General features: G+C 40.6%; 1 protein-coding gene across 2 annotated transcripts in view; it reads left to right on the top strand.

The window, feature by feature from the left end:
- The window catches only part of NELL2 (neural EGFL like 2), a 108,181-nt gene that overhangs the window by 35,273 nt on the left and 51,417 nt on the right, over nucleotides 1–21,491 (top strand). For both annotated transcript variants that reach the window (XM_083574466.1, XM_083574465.1), the window contains exons 9-11: nucleotides 1,273–1,375; nucleotides 13,795–13,886; nucleotides 15,679–15,781. In XM_083574466.1, coding sequence (XP_083430592.1) covers nucleotides 1,273–1,375; nucleotides 13,795–13,886; nucleotides 15,679–15,781 — 298 coding nt within the window. The remainder of the gene's footprint in view (nucleotides 1–1,272; nucleotides 1,376–13,794; nucleotides 13,887–15,678; nucleotides 15,782–21,491) is intronic.

The raw sequence follows: 21,491 nt of genomic DNA, 5'->3' as shown, positions 1-21,491 counted from the left end.
TGGATCAGGTAGAAAGTACATATCCACTTCTGAAGTATAGTGTGTCTGTTTTTAGGGTTCTGTTTTATTTAATAAAAACATATTTCTGGAGAAGAAACCTCTCATCCAGTTTCGAGCAATTAAAGTATTTGGAAACAGTAAAAAAATGCAGGATGAAGCAGGTATCAAACTTCAGAGAAAGTGGCATATGAATGTGGTGTTGAAGTGCAGTACATTAACCACAATCCAAAGCTCTATGCTTTTCATACCAAGTGGGCCACACAATGCCTTGTCGTTGGGGCAAGGGAGTGAGGCCAAAATTTGATGCCCCTCCAGCCCTTGTGTTGCCTTCCCAAAGTCAGCTAAGCAAGGTGCCAGGCTTTGGGAAGGAGGCAGGGTCCTAGAGCCATCCCACCTCCTTTCCAAAGATGTAAGAGTGCTAAAAGGCTTTGGGAAGGAGGCTGGAGGACTCTAGGACATTGTCAGAGCCTTCAGGCCTGCTTCCCCAAAGCCCATCGCCTTGCTTACCTGGTTTTGGGAAGGCAGCATGAGGGCTGCAGGGTGTGTGTGTGTGTCAAATGTTGCTGAGTGACGCCAAAAGAGGCCCTTGGGCCATGTGTTGGACCACCCTGCTCTATGCCATTCTCATGTTTGGGAATGCTCTACGGGAGTGGGAAACCTTTGGGCTCAACATATTTGCTGGACTACAACACCCATCATCCCTGTCCATTGGCCATGTTAGGTAGGACTGATGGGAACTGAAGTCCAGCAACTTCGGGAGGGCTCACAGAGTACCAACTATTGCTCTGCATTTTGTGACTAAAGCATTTCCAAGATTGAAAAGAATAAGGCAGCTTATACAGAACATATCCAACTCACTTTCTTATAAGAATGCCTCATTGCAGGCAACTTTTTTACAGGACTCTGATATTATTTTTAAACATGCATAATGGCTGTCTTGTGGAAATTATTGGGAAGGTTTTATTCAATAGTGTTTTTATACTTCAGAGTAATCTTCCAATTTGTTCAACTGGCAGAATGTCAGGATAGCAAATGATAAGTTTTAAGGACAACATTGCATTGCTGTCACTAGATAAAGAACCTGTTATGTGTGTATCAGAAATCTATGTAGATAGAAATATAAAAATATAGATATATAGTATATTGATTCTACCTTCACAATCAAGACAAGAAAAATTGTGTATTCGGTATGAGATGTTATCTTTCTAAAATAGCCATTTATCTGACCATATTCTGTCAAATTATTTCAAAACAACCTTTTGTTGCTTCTAGAATGGTACTATTCAGTGTGAGGCACTGATCTGCTCGCTTTCTGATTGTCCTCTTAATTCTGCTCCTGCATATATTGATGACAAGTGTTGCAAGGAATGCCAACGTAAGTGGTTGTTTTTCATAGATGTTTTGATGTCTCAGCATTATAACATTTCTAAAGCTTACATCCTATGCAGTAGTCTCCAGCTTGGATGGGACCATATTGTAGGCATGATTTATTTAAAGATAAGCATTTGAATACCATTTCTTTCAACAGGTGAATAAAGGTATACGCTTAGCTCTCTATGGAAACCAATGACACTTGCACTAATGGCTAGATTATGACTGTAATTACTTTCTTCATAATTACTTACTGCACTGGTTGCCTATCCGCCACCAGACCAAGTTCAAGGTTTTGTTATTGACATATTAAAGCCCCAAACAGCTTGGGACCATTCTGTCTAGCAGACTGCCTCCCCTACACTAGTTCATATTGATCTTTATGATCATCAGACGAGACCTTGCTGGCCATACTGCAGCCAGCAGAGTGCCATCTGGAAACCTCTTGGAAATGGGCTTTTTCATTTATAGCACCAACTCTGTGGAATACTCTCCCAAAAGAGATTCAAAAGCCCTATCTGTTGAATGCTTGATATTTTTTCCTAAAAATCAGTTTCTTACCAAGGTCTGTTTGGATGTTTGAAAGTACCTATCCTGTCCAGTGGCTGACTTTCTGTTTTACTTATGGGCTTCCAGTTAATCTGGTTTTCCTTTGCATGTCATGTTATTTATACTTTATAAATACAGAATGCTAAGCAAAAATGCCAAAAATGCTAAGCAATATATACATTTTCCAATAAATGGCCAAATGTAACCAATTTTAGTTTTAAATCTCTGTGCAATCCATATGAATTATGGGAAGATATGCATTTGGAGCACAAAGAATTAAATGTGACTTTCGCAACTAAAAAGAGTTTCAGTGTGTAAGTGTGTGGGAGGGGGTGGGTGAGTTGCTGTTGAAACTGCAGCTAACAGTGCAGTGCCAACTCCCTAGAGTTTGCATTAAGTGACAGAGATCAGAGCATTGCTTATTTCAGTTATGCTTCTAGCAGGCAAGTTCTCAAAATGGTCTTTAAAAATGGTTTTGTATTGTCTGACATTTTCATTAAGTGTTTTAGTAAGGCTGCTAAATGTGTGAATGGATGCAGTGAATGCTGACACTTCTTTAAAGAAAGCAGCCCAGGATCAATTGATACACTAAACAAAGATGCTTTTCTAGCCATTATCTTTTCATAAGGCTGTGTCTTCCATGCTTTCCATGGAAAAGGTTCCAGGTTCAGACCATGGTGCTTTAAGGTAGGGCTGGGAATGACTCCTCCGCACTGAATCCCTGAAGATCCACTGTCAGTGTTGACAGGGCTGAGCTTGATGGACGAGGGGTCTCACATAGCATGAGACAGCATCTTCTGTATGTAATATACAAGTATATGTACATAATATAATATCCAGCTTCCAGACCTTACAGCTATTGGATTGTACCCAATGTTAGTCCCAACTACTAGAGAAGACCCATTGAAATGAATGGATCAAAGTTAGTCATGTCCATTAATATCAATGGGTTTATTGTGAGTGGGACTAGCAGTGGCTACAACCTATTGTATTTAGCATACAGCACTCATACATGCACATGCAACATTTTTTTTAAAGTCCGAGATACTTCAAATGATGTGTCTAACAGTAATGAATAAATAACGAATCATGTAAGTAAATGTACCATGAGCAGGCTATTAAACTTTATTCTGAGAATTAAGTGGTACATGAACTCCTGAGCATTTATAAGATTCAGATTCCTCCATACTTCAAAAGATGAGCCTTCCTGTGGTGCAATGGGTCAGTGTACCTGGCTGTTAACCAGAAGGTTGGTGGTTCAAGCCCACCCATGGACAGCTGTGGGAGGGATTCCTGCACTGCAGAAGCTTGGATTAGATGACCCTTGGGATCCCTTCTAACTCTAAGATTATATGAAATAACTAATAATTAATTGCTATATGAAATAACTAATAATTAATCATTCTCCAGTGGTAGAGATGCAGTAACTAGATTGAATATAATTACCTAACTGAATGTGATTGGCTTGTTTCTGAATTTCTGAACTAATTTCAAGTTCATATCACTGACGAATCCTTAAATATTTCAATATTTCAGAATTTTCCTTCTAGGTAATCTTTGTTACAGCTGTCAATCTCCTTCCAGACTGCATAAGTTCTTTATTTCATTGCAGTGCTGGCAAAGGCAGTGGAATCATACCACAACTCAGAATACAGTAGTCTATAATCATAAAATTCAGTAGCAGATGGGCTTTACTCCTGTGTATGAAGACAGGTATTCATAATTAGCTATAGCTCTAGAATAAATAAAATTCCCAGTAGCAGTTCTGTGCACTTATGCTGAAATTTATCATATTTGCTGCAATCTTTCAAGCTCATAAGCAGGTGGGCAAGCGAGTCTAGGGGCACTGAGTGCAACATAGTGTTTCAGCAGGTGAACTAGCTGAGAGAATGGGCAATCTAGTCAGACAGGGCTATTCACAGTGGGAGACAACCTCATTGAGCAATGTATATGTGCGAGCCAAAGAAAATAGCAGCTAGAGAGAGGCTGAGGATGACAGAGTAATTGGAAAAATGTAGGTGAAATTAGATGCTTTTTGGAGGCTGCAGGAAGTTCATTGGTTTAAGGATAGAAAACCCAGCAGGCATGTGTTTGCATTGCCTTCTTGTGAGAAGTAGCTGTATGCTTCATTTCTCCTAGAGAAACATTTTAAATAACTGGTTTCAAACCACTAGAGAAGTCCTTAATGCAAGAAGCAAAGGTCCAGTTCATAAAAAAGGCATCAGTGGTGTGTTTTATCACAAAACACAGTAAACCCTGACATTTTGCGGTTTGAAATTACACCTGTGAAATGAGGTGGTAGGTGTGTGTATTAGGACAGTCTGGTTTTCAGAATGCTTTGTTATCAAATAGCATTACTTCATCCATAAAGTGTTCTTCGAGAACCAAACTATAAAGCTGTGCATTCTGCAAAAGAGGAATGTTAGGAAATTCGGGACCAAGTATCAAGACCGACAAGAAAATAACAATCAGTTATTTGAATCAGATATGTCTACTATAATTTCATAGCCAAAACACACTGTATCCCTCAGTTCACACAAAACAAAATACATTGGATATGGGCTAACCAAAGTTAAGCACTGTAAAGTTGCATTTGAGCCAAATGCCTTTTGATTTAAGACTGTTTAGCTCTATTAGACTTCAGTGGACTAAATAATTAAATAATTGTGCTTAATTGTATTGTGCACTGTGCTCAGAAGACTACTTTAGTGATTAGTGGAAATAATGGCTAAAAATAATGACCACTTTGGTGAGCTGTGATATGATTAACTCAGTAAAGGAAATGGGCATTTTCTTTTCATATCACTACAAAATGATAGGGAAAAGCAGAAATTATAAAAGGGTCTATAAATGATAGGTTAGAATCAGACGAAGGGTTTAGATTAGAACAAAAAGAGAAGTTACGCACATTGATTGTTCATTTTTCACCAGATTTTTGTACAGTTCAATAGAAAATGTTGCAGATCTGCGTATGAGATTCCTTTTTACAAGGCTTCTTACAGACAAAGCTGCTAGATTTCACTTCCTTCTCTGCGTGTTTCTCATTTATGGCTTTTCAGACTCCCATCTGTAACTAGTTGTGGAAGTGTGAATCTACTGAGTTTTGCAGCGATGCTTTTTTTTTTTTTGCGGTGCAGCAAAGCCACTGGCATTATCCAGTGCCTTATTTGTGTCAAAAAGAGATGCAGCTGCTTCATTATTTCCCTACTTGCCATCCAAGAATTCAGACTTTCCTGGGCTGCACTTCTTTGATCAATACTTTACAACAAATCGTGATGTCTTTGAGAAAGCCATAATGCAGTCTTGTAATGGAGGCTAGTAAAGTGGAATAGAGCACTCAAGGAAATGTCCATATAAATTAGAACATGTTATAAGAGCAGATTGGATAAGTGAGTGGTAAGACGGCCTTTGAAAATATGAAGTCACACTAAATGTTCAGAAAAATTTAAGTCACTCACCTGCACATGGATGTGGTATTCCCCTAGGGGGAAAAAAGATTTGTTCTTCCCCTGCTTGCCTCTGCAATGGCTTGCACATCCTACCGCTGGTTCAGGAATGTTCAGTGCTAATTGCTTATTACTCAGTTGCTGTGCAAAAGCTACAAAGAATAGCAGTAAACATGTCAAGCATTCTAACATGGAGAAGTTCCTCCATTGTGGAGATAAAATTGACAAAGGGTTTCAACTCTCTTATCGGATTAAGAGGAAAAAGCAGACAACAGTGTAATCCTAATTATGCCTACTCAGAAGTAGGCTTTATTGCTTTCAGTGGGTATCACACTTGGGTAAACACATATAGGATTCCAGCATGAACTATGAAGAGACTGTGGCTTGAACGCTACCAGATATAATCTCTACGGTTTTTATATTTGCATAGTCAACTGATCAAACCTACAGTACTTGGTATTGAGTTGACTTGGTCCCATTGTTGTCACAGAATCTCTCCAATGTAATGCCCTAGCTAAATTGGCTAGATCCAATGGCTTAATTATTTATGAACCCTGTTCCCAAATGTGTGCCAAACCTACTTTTGCCCTCCAAATTAATTTGCATCATGACAGTAAACTCAGCATATACTGTACTCCCGGCTACAAGCTTGATTTGGAAACACTACAAGCTTGACTTGGAAGAGAACCAATACGACCATGTAGACAACTAGGATCTTTGCAATCAGGGTAGCCACTCTCTTCTCTTCTCTCCCCTACCCCTCCTCCTTTTATGCATAGGCATCAAAATGCCTATGGAGCTCAGATTGCTGAAATGTGCTACTGTACTCCCACTATTTTTCATGGCTATACCCACAGTGCAGTAGTCTGCCCTCAAATATATTTGTGACAGTTGCTAGACCCAAATTATATAAAAAATAGGTAGTTTCTGAACCAGTTTAGTTAAAAACAAAATACCTTCCGTTAATATACTACTACCACCAACACTTCCTCTGAACTAAGGCTTCAAGCTAACTTCCCTTATATTGAGCTATGGAGGGGTTGGATTGAGTGGTGCTCATTTGCTTGCTTTTGCTGGCTCAGCTGGCTGCCACAGATGGAGCGACACAAACTTTCTTTGTGTCACTCCATCTGTGTGTGGAGAATATGTGTGTGGGTAGAAGTCCTGTTTGTGATGTCTCTCCCAGTGGACACTGCTGGAAGATAGTCCCCAAAAGCAGCATTCTGAAGGCTGGACTGTGACAACACAGGATTCATTGGATCCTGAGCCAGTCTCATTGCCAACGCTGGGACCAATTAGAATCCAATTGCTTCACCAGCCTGGAGCCAATCTGATTACCCACCACCTCTTTCCCCTGCCAAACGCTGTAACAAGTGGGATGTAGATGCCCCAGTAGGGAGTTAGGATTGGTGTACCACTTTGGCTTCAGCTAAGTCTTGGTGTTCTTGAGAAACAGGTAGGAATTGGATAAGATGGTTCAAAAATACATCAAAAATACATTTTAATGTATTTTTAATCTTGGTTGGAAGCCGCCCAGAGTGGATGGGGAAATCTAGCCAGATGGGCGGGGTACAAATAACAACTCCTCCTCCTCCTCCTCCTCCTTCTATTTTTGTTTGAATGTATCGAAATTTTCAATCCATTCTTAAAGTATTTGCCTTTGAGTACTGGTTCTGGTATCTACAGCAAATAGCGTTGTCAGTATGGGGAATTGTGTGAACGTACAGAAAAGATCTTAGAATGCTAATTAAATAACTTAGAGTTATTCTGTTTTGCTGCCTAAGGTATAAATAATAAAATACAATGTTTAAGGAAATATGAATTCATTAAGACGATGTGGCACACATATATGAAACTTGTCTTCTTTAAGGAGTTAAAGGATCATAATATTTGCAATATTTCGCCAGGGGAGAATTAAAAATATCATCATACAGCAAATGTGCTTTAGGGGTTTTTCTTTGTTTTCTCCTTTTAAAGAATTTATAATTTATTTTATGTCTAGATGTTTAGCTCTTTTCCTCTTCATTTCACCCTCACCAGGGAGTTTGCAGAATACAAAACTCCCTTCAGCTAATTATTACTGTAATTTTGTTTCCTGTGCATAACAACGTTTAAGATGTTTTAAGGGACAGAGTTTTCATATTGACTGGGAAATGTCATTTTAGCAATGCTCTAATGCTGTATTCTTAATGCAGGTTAGTTTACAGTCCTAACCCCCCAGACACACCCCCAGACATGCAAGCACAGATATGCAGCTATTTCAGTATTCCCCAGCAAACATTTATTCATATTCGTGTAGGGAGTTCATATAACTAAAACTGCTGCATAGACCAAACCCAGAAATGCTGTGACTGGCTGTAAAAGGTAGACAATATACTAATCATTCAGAGTGACTTACAAGTGAAATCAAAATCCAATAATGAAAAGCTCCTGTCAGGATCCTTCCAGCTGGATAGCAGATGACTCTTTGGGAGGGAAGGGATATTTTACACTTTCTATTACCATCTTGTTGAGCTTTCAAGACAAATATATAGTTATTAGGAAGGGAACGAGATAAAGCTGGCCCTGTTCTATGTTCTATACAACAGTTTAGTGATTCTTCTGATCATTATTTACTGGAAGGTATCTGCCCCACCCCATCCCCCAAACTCTAAGGAAATTTGGAACTCCACAAATGTTGACATGTGAAGAACTCTTCTGTGTAAGGGACAGGATTCCTTCTGCACACATGCAAATAATAATAATAATAATAATAATAATAATAATAATAATAATAATAATAATAATTTTAAAAAACCACACACTCAAAAGTGCCATGAAGAAGCATAAATTCTTGCATGGGGCTTTGCTGGTATTTTCTATACCAGCTTACACAAACTTTTTTGTTTTTAGAGAACATTAGCTCAAAACTGTCATTGACAATTGCATGTTTTTGTTTAAACCTACATATGCTATAAATGGTAGGATTCGTGAAGCAAATTAGTTTCTCAAGCATGATGGTTTTTCCATTGCAGCTGTAAAGGGCATCTTACATTGTTCTGAGAAAAAACACATTTTTTTCTGGTTTGCAGTTTGCAGCATCTGTTTTTTCCACTTACCATAGTAAGTGGACGGTTGGACTCTCTGTAGATAGGCAGTGATAAATGGCAGTGATTCACCCTATATAATCACCACCTTTAAAAATACGTTGGTAGACACTACTAATTCTCAAGCTATGTTTCTAAAATAGATATGGATTATTATGTACTATGCCTCATGTAGGAAATCACCAGTTAGTTACAGTTTCAAGCTGTAGTCCCTTTCCCTTTGAACAAACATTTTTAATTCATTCCTGGAACTGTAAAAATTTCTTTTCCGAAGTGAGTTTATAGATGTAGCCATTGCTACATCTTTTCAGGCAATTGTTTTGTCATCCAATAAACACACAGCGGTAGCTCAGTCAGTGTGGGGGATCAAAATGTAATTTGGCAGTTATGTTTCAGAGAATGCATTTTTTAAGTGCTCGCATTGTAGAGTCGTACCGAGAGGTCGTGTCAGCTTTCTTCTTTGTAACCCAGTGTATCGGGGGGGGGGGGGAAATCCCACCTAGAGGGTTAGCTCTGCTGAAGCAAAATCTCTGTGCCTGCTTCTTTCCTTGTACCGCAGCCCTACATAACACAGACATTACTTTTCAGGGCCACTCAACCATCTTGCAAGGATTTTGTTTTTTAAGGGCAATATAGAGGGGAAGAGAAAGTTGAGTTGCATGAATTGCGTTCTGGTTGCACAACCATTGAATGTGACTCTTAATATTTACTTATTAAGAAAATACTTTCTCCTTCCTTCCCCAGCACGGAACTGCTATGTGGTGCAGAAATTTTATGCGTGGAATGTGGTTGCATGAATGACAGGAGGCATAATTTTGTCGGTTGGTGTCCTAACTGATATGGGGAGTAGCACACTCCCCATGTTTAACCCACAATACTTTCTAAACCCTTTGATGGCTTGTGTTGGTAGTCTGCTTTCCCATAGGCATACTCAAGGTAGCCAACAAAACTTGGCATTGCTGTCAGCAATTATACCAAATAAGTATATTAAAAATAGAAATGTTAGGATGAAAAAGCCCTAATAGTGCAATAAATAATGGAGGACTGGGTGTTACTGGGAGCTGATAAAGTCCTGGGGCCACAGCATGGATGTCAATTAGATGGTGGACCTTGCCTCTCCTACTTAGAAGTCACAGATATCTGCTATGTCAATAGGAAATATCAGGTTACCTGCTTGGAAGCTGAGTGTTCCAGGCAGATGCTGGATTGTTCATGCAAAGTTTTTGTAACAGAGAAGGGGGAAACCTAGCAATTATCCACAAGGCTATCGTCTTTGCTGATGGAATTAATTATCATTTGTCTTCCTCAGCACCCTCTTTAGATCTGTTCTTCCTTAATATTATTATTTAAGTGACAGTTGAGTCAATCTCCCTGTGACAAGTTATGTGCTAGATTGGGACTAATGCTTGTGTAACATTAGGAAAGCTTGGGAAAGGGCTGCCTGAAAATACCCCATAATTATTATTTTTCTTGACATGCCACAGAAATTCCTTGCCCTAAATGGTGTTTAAATGTGAATGTCAATAGAAACTGGTGTTCTAATTAAAGAACAATGTATAAAGATAATCTCACTGCATGCTAAGTATAGATAGCAACAAAAAACCACCCCACAAAAACCCATTTATAAACCAAAGTTTTCCCCTTTGCAAACAGCTTTTAAAACAGGTGTTATTGTTTTTATATATTTTAAAAAATGATGTAATTGTTATGGCAACGCGTTTGAGACTAAAAATATTGGCTAGTGAGCAATTCCTTAAGTGTTTTATTATATTCTGAGTACCCTGAATATTATGCTATATAATATTCTAAGAACAATATACAGTATATTCAATCTAACCCCAACAGAGTGCACAAGGCTAATTGACAAATACTATTTGAATATTTAGGGATGACCTGTTGCATAGCTATAGGGCACATGCTTAGCTCTGTTGGTTTAATTTTCAAGGTAATGCTGGAAAAGGCTTCAATCTGGAACCCTATTGAGTCTCTGAACACAAAGCTAGATGGGCCATTGGCCTATTTCAGTATAGGTTTGTAAACCACAAACCAGCTAAGCAGGTGAGGTTTGACGTAAGCAAATATATTTTCATTTATAGCTTTAATGGAATGCTTATCTAATTAAATGGATGTATATCACTTCAACAAGTTTATAGAAACTGTATCTTATTACTAGAAAAACCTGTGTGTCTATAAGGTGTTTGGATATCAAACTCTTTTTGCTTACCTACTATCTACAAAATTCCCCAGGGAAGAGCCTTCAGCAAATATCTGTTGGGAGATTTTGGAAGTGAAATTTCTGGAAGCAAGCCTGTAGCTAGGAGCTGTCACTCACAGTTTTCTCCTCAAAGCACTAGGGCAAGCCTTGTGCCACTGAAGAGAATTAGGGTTGATCCAGTGCAGTGCTTTAGAGCATCAAGCTGTCATGGTCACTTTTAAGAAAATTCAAGAAAATGAGTTATGCTAGACCTTTTCACCAGTAGGGTGGCTAATCCTGTTCAGCTGAATATCAGTGGAACTAGGCAGCAACAGATTGTTGTAATAATTATACTTGTTCTTCATGTTGCTTCTCCCCTCCATATGGATCACACACCACCTGAGATTTCACATATCTATCATGCAGATAGGTGAGAGGTCAGAGGGTTATTCATATGCTGTGAATGTTGTACAGGTCAAGTGCTTGGAATTGATATAATCAAGACATGCCTGTTCCAAGTACATCCATCTAATATAGAGAGCTGCAGTGAGCAGAAGCTGTTTAAATACTCAACAGTGGAAATAAGGAAACGGAAATGCAGTACAGTATTCAATACAATATATAACTATCATGTTGTTTTTGAAGGGCATGGTAGTGCAATCTGGGCATTTCAGCATATATTCACTTTACAAACTATGCCTAATAAGGTTGCAATGATTTGATAATTAATTTGGCTAGAATCATTAGTCAAAAACACTTTGATTCACTAAAACGTTCCTCACTGATTAGTGCCATGGTTTAATGTGATCTGAACATAGATTTATCGCTGAAAAATATAAACAATGGGTTGGATCCAGATTTGTTATGCAATCCCAAATATGTATACTCAGAAATAAGCTTCACTGAGTTCAGCAGGACCTACTCTTGGGAAACGGTGTATGGTGTGCTTAAAGTAGATCAACATGCTATGCTCAGTTAAGATAGCTCCACAGCTGAAAATAGTGTATCTGGTGGCCCTCAAAAAACATAGCTGGTCATTTGGATCTTTCAGATCAAATAATTTTAGGTGAGGCATTTCAAGGACAGTAAACCAATTTTCTCTTGACTAAAATGACATTGCAAATGGGCTATCTCTCACTCAGTGGCTACATTTAAGAAAAGCCCACTGTCCTGTTATTTCTGTGATATTTCTGGAACAGACGTTAAGATGAATGAAGATAAAACAGCCCAATAGGGAGTTATCAGTGACAGAATAAACACATTCACATTCCTAGGAGGGATGCCGACAGGCATAAATGAAATCTTCACTGGACATTGCACTTACATACTTCAGTTCAAGATGACCTGCCTTTCACCCTTATTTCCAAGGTCAAAATACACATCAAAATCCTGTTGGCACAGGAAACTGATACATCCAGGCTTGTGAAATTTACAGTTAAGAGGCAGAATATATATATATATATATATATATATGGGACGCGGGTGGCGCTGTGGGTAAAACCTCAGTGCCTAGGACTTGCTGATCGCATGGTCGGCGGTTCGAATCCCCGCGGCGGGGTGCGCTCCCGTTGCTCGGTCCCAGCGCCTGCCAACCTAGCAGTTCGAAAGCACCCCTGGGTGCAAGTAGATAAATAGGGACCGCTTACTAGCGGGAAGGTAAACGGCGTTTCCGTGTGCGGCTCTGGCTCGCCAGAGTAGCTTCGTCACGCTGGCCACGTGACCCGGAAGTGTCTGCGGACAGCGCCGGCTCCTGGGCTCTAGAGTGAGATGAGCGCACAACCCTAGAGTCTGTCAAGACTGGCCCGTACAGGCAGGGGTACGTTTACCTTTACGTTTATATATATATATATATATATATATATATATATATATATATGTATGTATATGTGTGTGTGTGTGTGTATATATATATATATATATATATATATATATATATATATATATACACACACACTCTTTAAAAGGATATAGCTACTACAAGTCCGGAATGTTGAATAGAGCATTCCACATCTTGCTTGAATTGGAAATGGAACTTAGTGTAATCCATCACTTGGCATAGATGCATAGCTGTCAACGTTTCCCTTTTTAAAAGGGAAATTCCCTTATTCTGAATAGGATTCTTCGCAAGAAAAGGGAAAAGTTGACAGCTATGCATAGATGGTTCCAGTAATGGCACACTGAACAGGAGAGGGATGTTGCTTATACTGTACTAGATTTCTCCATGTACAAATTATCTGAACAGACCTTCTAAGCATATGGATGCATGTGAACACATAGACAGTCCCCTAAAAGAAATATGCAACCACAGACAATCACATGTCACCATAGACAATCACATATTATGTTGGCATACATGTAGTAGAAAATACAAGAATACTATACTTGCCTGCTCCTTTCCATCTATGCTGGTAGTCTTCTCTGTTACTTACCTTGGATTCATAAGATTTTTTATTTTAACAAAACCCCAAAATGCTTAAAACTTCAACAACAACATTACCACTATTTCATTTCTTTTTCAAGAAAAGACTGAAGTTCTCAAAGGTCTTGGGATTTGGCTTTATTATTAGTATGTATTAAATTTGTATACTGTCCTTCACCCGAAGATTGCAGGGCAGTTCACAACTGAAAAATACAAAATGAGAACACATAATACACAATAAAATGAAAACGAGAAGCAGACCAATAACCCCTCTCCCACAAACACCTTTTTAAAAGCCATAAAATCAGCCGAGGGCCTGGTTGAAGGAAACCATTTTCACCTGCTGCCTAAAGATATGTAAAGAAGGCACAAGGTGAGCCTCCCTGGGGAGAGCATTCCCCAAACAGGGAGCCACCACAGACAAGGCCCTTTCTTGTCTTGCTACCCTCTGGACTTCTCGTGGAGGAGGCACATGAAGACAGATAGGAAGTCCACCTCTAAAGCATCCCATTCATGCTCTGACCTTGAAGCCAGTTATCCCACAACCGGTCACTTTTCTATCTAATTTACAGTACCTATGTTTCTAAGTGGCCATTACATTATGTCTAAGCTTACATGATCTCGCATGCTCTGCCAGTGTCTTAAATATGAAATATACTCAGGGTATTTAATGTTAAAACTTGTGTACCTAAATTAAACCAAAGTTTTGTACTGTTTTCAATTCTGCAGCGATATGTGTGTTTGAAGGCAAAACATACTTTGAAGGTGAAAGAGAAACCGTACGTTCAAACTCAGGGGATTGTGTTCTGTTTGAATGCAAGGTAAGATCACTGTTAGCTTATTCTCTTCCTTGTAATGTGCCCTTACCCATAGTTAAACCTGACAAAAAATATGGTAGCAGTGGCTTTCTAGGTTTGATGTGTTTGGCCAGTTTTTATACCAATCTTAACTGAATATATATATATATATATTTAAAAATGGGGTTCTATGTAAGTTTAAGTCCCTTGGTAGTATGCTTGTTTTGCAAGACAAATGTTTTGGAAAAGTGGGGTGTTATTGAACAAGAGAATGCATAAGGTTGCTGGTAATGTCGCTGCACAATATATTGCACAACAGTTGCACAAACAGTTTTTGCCATTGCAGCTGTTGCATAGGATTTTTTTGTTGAACATTATTATTAAAACTCATCTGACACAGCAGGATAGCCCATACCAAGGGTCGGCAAAGTTTTTGTGGCTTGGGCCGGTTCATGGTCCTGGAGACGCTGCGGTGGGCTGGAGTGTGCGCTTGCGCAAATGCTATTTCCAGTGCTCCTTCCGGCACAGAGGAGGTGTGTGCAGCTTCCCATTGGCTGCAGGAAGCTCCTGCAGCCAATGGGAAGCTGGCCAGAGCTGCAGGAGGCAGTCCCCGCTCTGCTCTGCGCCGGTTTAGCGCAGCGCACGGGAGCTGACTGAGCAGGCAGTGGGGGTCCATGGGCCAGATAAACGACTCCCATGGGCTGCTTGTGGTCCATGGGCCTTAGGTTGCCAACCCCTGGCCCATACACTAGCAGACAGATGATGTTGGATACGGTCCTGTTTTGTTTTGATTTCTGTTATCTGAGGAGAAAATTGAGAGCAAGTTTCAAGCCTGCACCTTCCACTCTGCCATTTCCCTCCTCATTGGTAGAAATGAACAGAATAACCAGGAAGTTCTCACATTTGGGACCTGATCCTTATATATAAAACAAACAAAAAAAATTTTTCTTCCAGTAGCACCTTAAAGACCAACTAAGTTAGTTCTTGGTATGAGCTTTCGTGTGCATGCACACTTCTTAAGATACACTTTCGTGTGCATGCACACGAAAGCTCATACCAAGAACTAACTTAGTTGGTCTTTAAGGTGCTACTGGAAGAAAATTTTGTTTTGTTTTGTTTTGACTATGGCAGACCAACACGGCTACCTATCTGTAACTTATATATAAAATTCACTTCTTTATAATTATAACTAACTAATAAGCTCTGCACCACCCTAGCCACATTGTGTACAATATTTCACTAACTTTGTAATATTGTTTCATCATAATTATTGAAAGGTTGAGCAATGTGGGATTTTGTTAGTGCTTTTGCTTTTACTTTAAACCTGAATTTTATACAAAGTTTCTTACTCCAAACAATACTTTCCTGACATATGGCTATTGACTTTTGTAGAGAGAAAAAAAAGAATATTGATACAACTGAGATCAACTTATTTAAGCTTCTGGATTGTTGTGAGAAAGGAACTCTGAAAGAAAAATGAGTTTTGAGTTTCTTCTATCTGTAGCAACCTGCTAGTAATCCATATCAATGAAAGCATCTGTCCTTTAAAAAAAAAACTTTTTGAAAACATTTTAGGAAAATTACAGCAATTTGGGGTAGAAGGGAAACTATTCTTAGTATTTTAATTAAACATTTTGATTCATTGCGTCTCTATGGTTTTGCGCCTATGGATTTTGTTATGAAGTTGGATGATGACAAAAAAACCTGGCTGTTGAGTAACTTACACTTTCTAGTTGCATTTTTATTGCATGCTTTAAATCTGCATATGCACTTAATTTTTTTTTTAAAGTACATAATGATCGTTCCCCCCCAATAGGACTACAAAATGCAACGTATAGTGAAGTCAGATTGTCCCGCCTTGAACTGTCCAGAATCTCAGCAAATCTCCTTATCTAACAGCTGCTGTAAAGTTTGTAAAGGTAAGGCAAATGAAAGAATTTACTCTTGCAAACACGCGGGGAAATGAACAGCTGAGATACATAGACTGAGTGAACTGGGGCACATTTATATATTTATTCATTTAACCCAAAACCGATTTCCACGTGGAAACCAAGGTGTGGGATCTAATTAATAGAATGTGGGTGAGCCAACCTGTGAATGGTTCCTCTACTTTCTCTCTCAAGCATCACCCTCTCAAGTGAGTAAAAAGGCCTACCTGATCCATCCCATCTTTGGGGCCCCAGCAACTCTAGGCAGATGTTACTTGTTGGTACCGAAGGTGCTGCCTAACCATGCCGCTGAGCCCCACATTAGGACTACGCCACTTACCCTTAAAGATGCCAAACCTAAACTGTGTCATAACTACCTGCACCTACCTTATAAAGATAAAGGTAAAGGGACCCCTGACCATTAGGTCCAGTCGCGGACGACTCTGGGGTCGCAGTGCTCATCTTGCTTTATTGGCCGAGGGAGCAGGCATACAGCTTCCGGGTCATGTGGCCAGCATGACTAAGCTGCTTCTGGTGAACCAGAGCAGTGCACGGAAACGCCGTTTACCTTCCTGCTGGAGTGGTACCTATTTATCTACTTGCACTTTGATGTGCTTTTGAACTGCTAGGTTGGCAGGAGCAGGGACCGAGCAATGGGAGCTCACCCCGTCGTGGGGATTCGAACCACCAACCTTCTGATCGGCAAGCCCTAGGCTCTGTGGTTTAACCCACAGCGCCACCCGCATCCCTACCTTATAATGTGGTCAAGTAACCTCTTTAAAGACCATCCCTCCTTTAAGTTCCAGGCTACCACATCAGTACAGAGCAGGCAAAACAAGCAGCCCAGCAAGGCCAATCCGCTCACTGGCAAAAAATCCACCCTCAGCGCCCCAAAAACAACTAGCCAATGCCTGCACTGTCTATAGGGTGGGAGAATAGGTAGCCAACAGAATGAAGAGGATGCCAGAAGAATGAGGTGGGCTTAAATAGCCCTCCCACCCACTCCTAGTATCAGTGTTGCATGCCTCTGCACATGGAAGTCACTTCTCAGGCCTCTACAGTTCCTGAGCAGCTGCAGCAGCTGCTTGCCGCCACAACTGCTTTGAGCATGGTGACCGTGGGAATGCTGGAAAATGAAAAACTTCTCATGTATCTGATAAAACGAGCAAACGTTTAAGCCACAATAGATCTATGAATCTTCAAGGTGCCGCAATACCCGTTCTGCTGCCTCAGTATACTAACATAGGTACCCTTTTGAAAAAATCCCTTTGAAAAGTATCAGCCGTGACTGTCTGAGGATGGAAGGGGAAGAAAGCAACTTGTGGCATTCCCCCCCCCACTCCTGCAGCACTCTCCAACCCCCTATGTGTGTGGGACACTGGGGCAGATTTAGAGGGGTGGGCTCCAGGAGGGAGGCGGGATTGCTGAAAATGGCATCCTTCCATGTTCCAGCTGCTAGAAGCAGGACTGTTGCAGTCACCTAAATAGTAGGGAACATATGGATCGCTTCCATGCTGTTCCTGCTGGGCTGTGATCGTGGCTGATTGTGTGTACTTCATAATAGCTGTAGTTGCTTTATCAGTTAACATGGTTTGGTTTGCTGATAGAACACCGAATTCCCACTTTAATGTTGTTCACTACGGAGAGTTAAAGGAGAGTTAAAGGAATACGGAGGATTATACTCTCACATTTATCACATGGCACTTTGAACAGATGGTGTGTGCCCTGATTTGCAATGCAGGGTAAAAGATAAAGGTATTCTCTGGGGTTTTCTTGTCTGCTGTTCTCATCCAGGGCGATATTGGTTCCTTCAAAGCTGTGAACAGTTGCATCTCTCCCCCCCCTCTCTCTCACACACACACTTCTGGTTTTTCTAATAGATAAACCATTGCAAATATGAAACAAGTTCCCAGTCTCCTGGGTTTCACCATATACCTGTGTTTCAAAAAAGAAAGCCACATTCGGTTCCTGGGTTATCCAGGCACCAAGTATGTAATTAGTGAAATCAGACATAAAAATTAAATGAAAGAATATGACAGAAACTGGATAAGATCTTGGCTATCCTATCTATTGAAATAAACTGAAAAGGACATTTTCATGGATGGATTTAAATTATTTAAATGGCTCTGAGGGATATGTTCATTATGATATTTCTTGATTATTCATGGAGACCACACAGGCTTGAGAAGTGTAATTGGCAGGTTTCATGCTTGTTATCAGAACATTCCCATGTCTGTCTGTGTGTGGGGCAGCTTGAATTTGCCTGTCAGGAGCTGCCTACAGATCTTATCTCTGAAAGCCTAAATTAGTATATAATTAATCTCCTGTACTTGCTCTCTTATAGTGCCGCATAGCCACAAGGAGCATATTGATCAATAATGAAAATGTAACCGCCATCTCCTGTGATGCTCAGGTTCTGACACAAACTGATAGAAGCCAGGAAAAGTCTAGCCTAAGGCTAATACTTTGTCCTTAACTAGGGCTCCTTTGTGAGGGAAGACAGAACAGGACAAAGGCTGCCATAGGACCAAATACTGCTATTCATAAGCAAATAGAAAAGCCATAAATGCTGAGGGTGACATACAGATTGGGAACAAAGAATGGCTCTTAGTAGACATTCTTGCTTCAGAATTAACTACTAATTAGCTGGCTACCCCTGCTGAGGAGCACAGGAGGTGGCTGGGCAGACAACATACAGCTTCCGAGTCATTTCTAGTAAGCAGTGTTATTGTCCCACAATGGCAGCTGACAATTTCTGCTTGTGAATCACTTGCACTGACCATGGCTGTCACATCCTTCCAAGTGTTGAGGACCATTTTACTGAACATTTGAACACAATGAGAAATCCAGGAATGTAAGAGGTGGGAGGAAAGAGAATGCACCACTTAGAAGGATGTTACAGGTGACATCACATGCATACTACCCATAAGTTACACCCCCCCCATAAATGTTTTCTGCATTTGCCCATAGTGACTTGCCCATGAATGCCCTCGGAGATTTATGGCTGGATAAGGCTTAAAACTGGTGCCTTGCACTTCAAAACACTAGAACTATTACATTTCTCTTTAGCGTTGGCCATTGTCAAGAGGTGGTAACTGTTTGTTGTTGTTGTTGTTTAGTCGTTTAGTCGTGTCCGACTCTTCGTGACCCCATGGACCAGAGCACGCCAGGCACTTCTGTCTTCCACTGCCTCCCGCAGTTTAGTCAGACTCATGTTTGTAGCTTCAAAGACACTATCCAACCATCTCGTCCTCTGTCGTCCCCTTCTCCTTGTGCCCTCCATCTTTCCCAACATCAGGGTCTTTTCCAGGGAGTCTTCTCTTCTCATGAGGTGGCCAAAGTATTGGAGCCTCAGCTTCACGATCTGTCCTTCCAGTGAGCACTCAGGGCTGATTTCCTTAAGAATGGATAGGTTTGATCTTCTTGCAGTCCATGGGACTCTCAAGAGTCTCCTCCAGCACCATAATTCAAAAGCATCAATTCTTCGACGATCAGCCTTCTTTATGGTCCAGCTCTCACTTCCATACATCACTACTGGGAAAACCATAGCTTTTACTATACGGACCTTTGTTGGCAAGGTGATGTCTCTACTTTTTAAGATGCTGTCTAGGTTGGTCATTGCTTTCCTCCCAAGAAGCAGGCGTCTCTTAATTTCGTGGCTGCTGTCACCATCTGCAGTGATCATGGAACCCAAGAAAGTAAAATCTCTCACTGCCTCCATTTCTTCTCCTTCTATTTGCCAGGAGGTAATGGGACCAGTGGCCATGATCTTTGTTTTTTTGATGTTGAGCTTCAGACCATATTTTGCGCTCTCCTCTTTTACCCTCAATAAAAGGTTCTTTAATTCCTCCTCACTTTCTGCCATCAAGGTTGTGTCATCTGCATATCTGAGGTTGTTGATATTTCTTCCAGCAATCTTAATTCCGGCTAGGGATTCATCCAGCCCAGCCTTTCGCATGATGAATTCTGCATATAAGTTAAATAACCAGGGAGACAATATACAGCCTTGTCGTACTCCTTTCCCAATTTTGAACCAATCAGTTGTTCCATATCCAGTTCTAACTGTAGCTTCTTGTCCCACATAGAGATTTCTCAGGAGACAGATGAGGTGATCAGGCACTCCCATTTCTTTAAGAACTTGCCATAGTTTGCTGTGGTCAACACAGTCAAAGGCTTTTGCATAGTCAATGAAGCAAAAGTAGATGTCTTTCTGGAACTCTCTAGCTTTCTCCATAATCCAGCGCATGTTTGCAATTTGGTCTCTGGTTCCTCTGCCTCTTCTAAATCCAGCTTGCACTTCTGGGAGTTCTCGGTCCACATACTGCTTGAGCCTTCCTTGTAGAATTTTAAGCATAACCTTGCTAGCGTGTGAAATGAGTGCAATTGTGCGGTAGTTGGAGCATTCTTTAGCACTGCCCTTCTTTGGGATTGGGATGTAGACTGATCTTCTCCAATCCTCTGGCCACTGCTGAGTTTTCCAAACTTGCTGGCATATTGAGTGTAGCACCTTAACAGCATCATCTTTTAAAATTTTAAATAGTTCAGCTGGAATACCATCACTTCCACTGGCCTTGTTATTTGCAGTGCTTTCTAAGGCCCATTTGACTTCACTCTCCAGGATGTCTGGCTCAAGGTCAGCAACCCCACTACCTGGGGTGTACGAGGCATCCATTTCTTTCTGGTATAATTCCTCTGTGTATTCTTGCCACCTCTTCTTGATGTCTTCTGCTTCTGTTAGGTCCTTACCACTTTTGTCTTTTATTATGGCAATCTTTGAACGAAATGTTCCTTTCATATCTCCAATTTTCTTGAACAGATCTCTGGTTCTTCCCATTCTGTTGTTTTCCTCTATTTCTTTGCATTGCTCGTTTAAGAAGGCCTTGTTATCTCTCCTTGCTATTTTTTGGAAATCTGCATTCAATTTCCTGTATCTTTCTCTATCTCCCTCGCATTTTGCTTGCCTTCTCTCCCCCGCTATTTGTAAGGCCTCATTGGACAGCCACTTTGCTTTCTTGCATTTCCTTTTCATTGGGATGGTTTTCGTTGCTGCCTCCTGTATAATGTTGCGAGCCTCCATCCATAGTTCTTCAGGCACTCTGTCTAGCAAATCTAAATCCTTAAACCTGTTCCTCACTTCCACTGTGTATTCATAAGGGATTTGATTTAGATTGTATCTTACTGGCCCAGTGGTTTTTCCTACTTTCTTCAGTTTAAGCTTGAATTTTGCTATAAGAAGCTGATGATCCGAGCCACAGTCAGCTCCAGGTCTTGTTTTTGCTGACTGTATTGAGCTTCTCCATCTTTGGCTGCAAATTAACAGTGGTAACTGTTAATTAAAGACAGATAGTTGAATTCACCTATGCTATTTAACTAGATTATATACCTGACATGGATGGTGCTGTAGTCTAAACCACTGAGCCTCTTGGGCTTGCAGATCAGAAGGTCAGCGGTTTGAATCCGCATGATGGAGTGAGCTCCCATTGCTCTGTCCCAACTCCTGCCAACTTAACAGTTCGAAAGCAGGCCAGTGCAAGTAGATAAATAGGTACTGCTGCGACAGGAAGGTAAACAGAGTTTCCATGCACTCTGGTTTCTGTCATGATGTTCTGTCGCACCAGAAGTGGCTTAGTCATGCTGGCCACATGTCCTGGAAAGTTGTCTGTGGACAAACACTGGCTACCTTGGCCTGAAATAAGTGCCG

The sequence above is a fragment of the Podarcis filfolensis genome (assembly GCF_964270895.1).
Source record: "Podarcis filfolensis genome assembly, chromosome: 10".
Classification (NCBI taxonomy): Eukaryota; Metazoa; Chordata; class Lepidosauria; order Squamata; family Lacertidae; genus Podarcis; species Podarcis filfolensis.
Note: the sequence above shows the minus strand (reverse complement) of the source record. Positions and strands in the feature narration are given on the sequence as shown.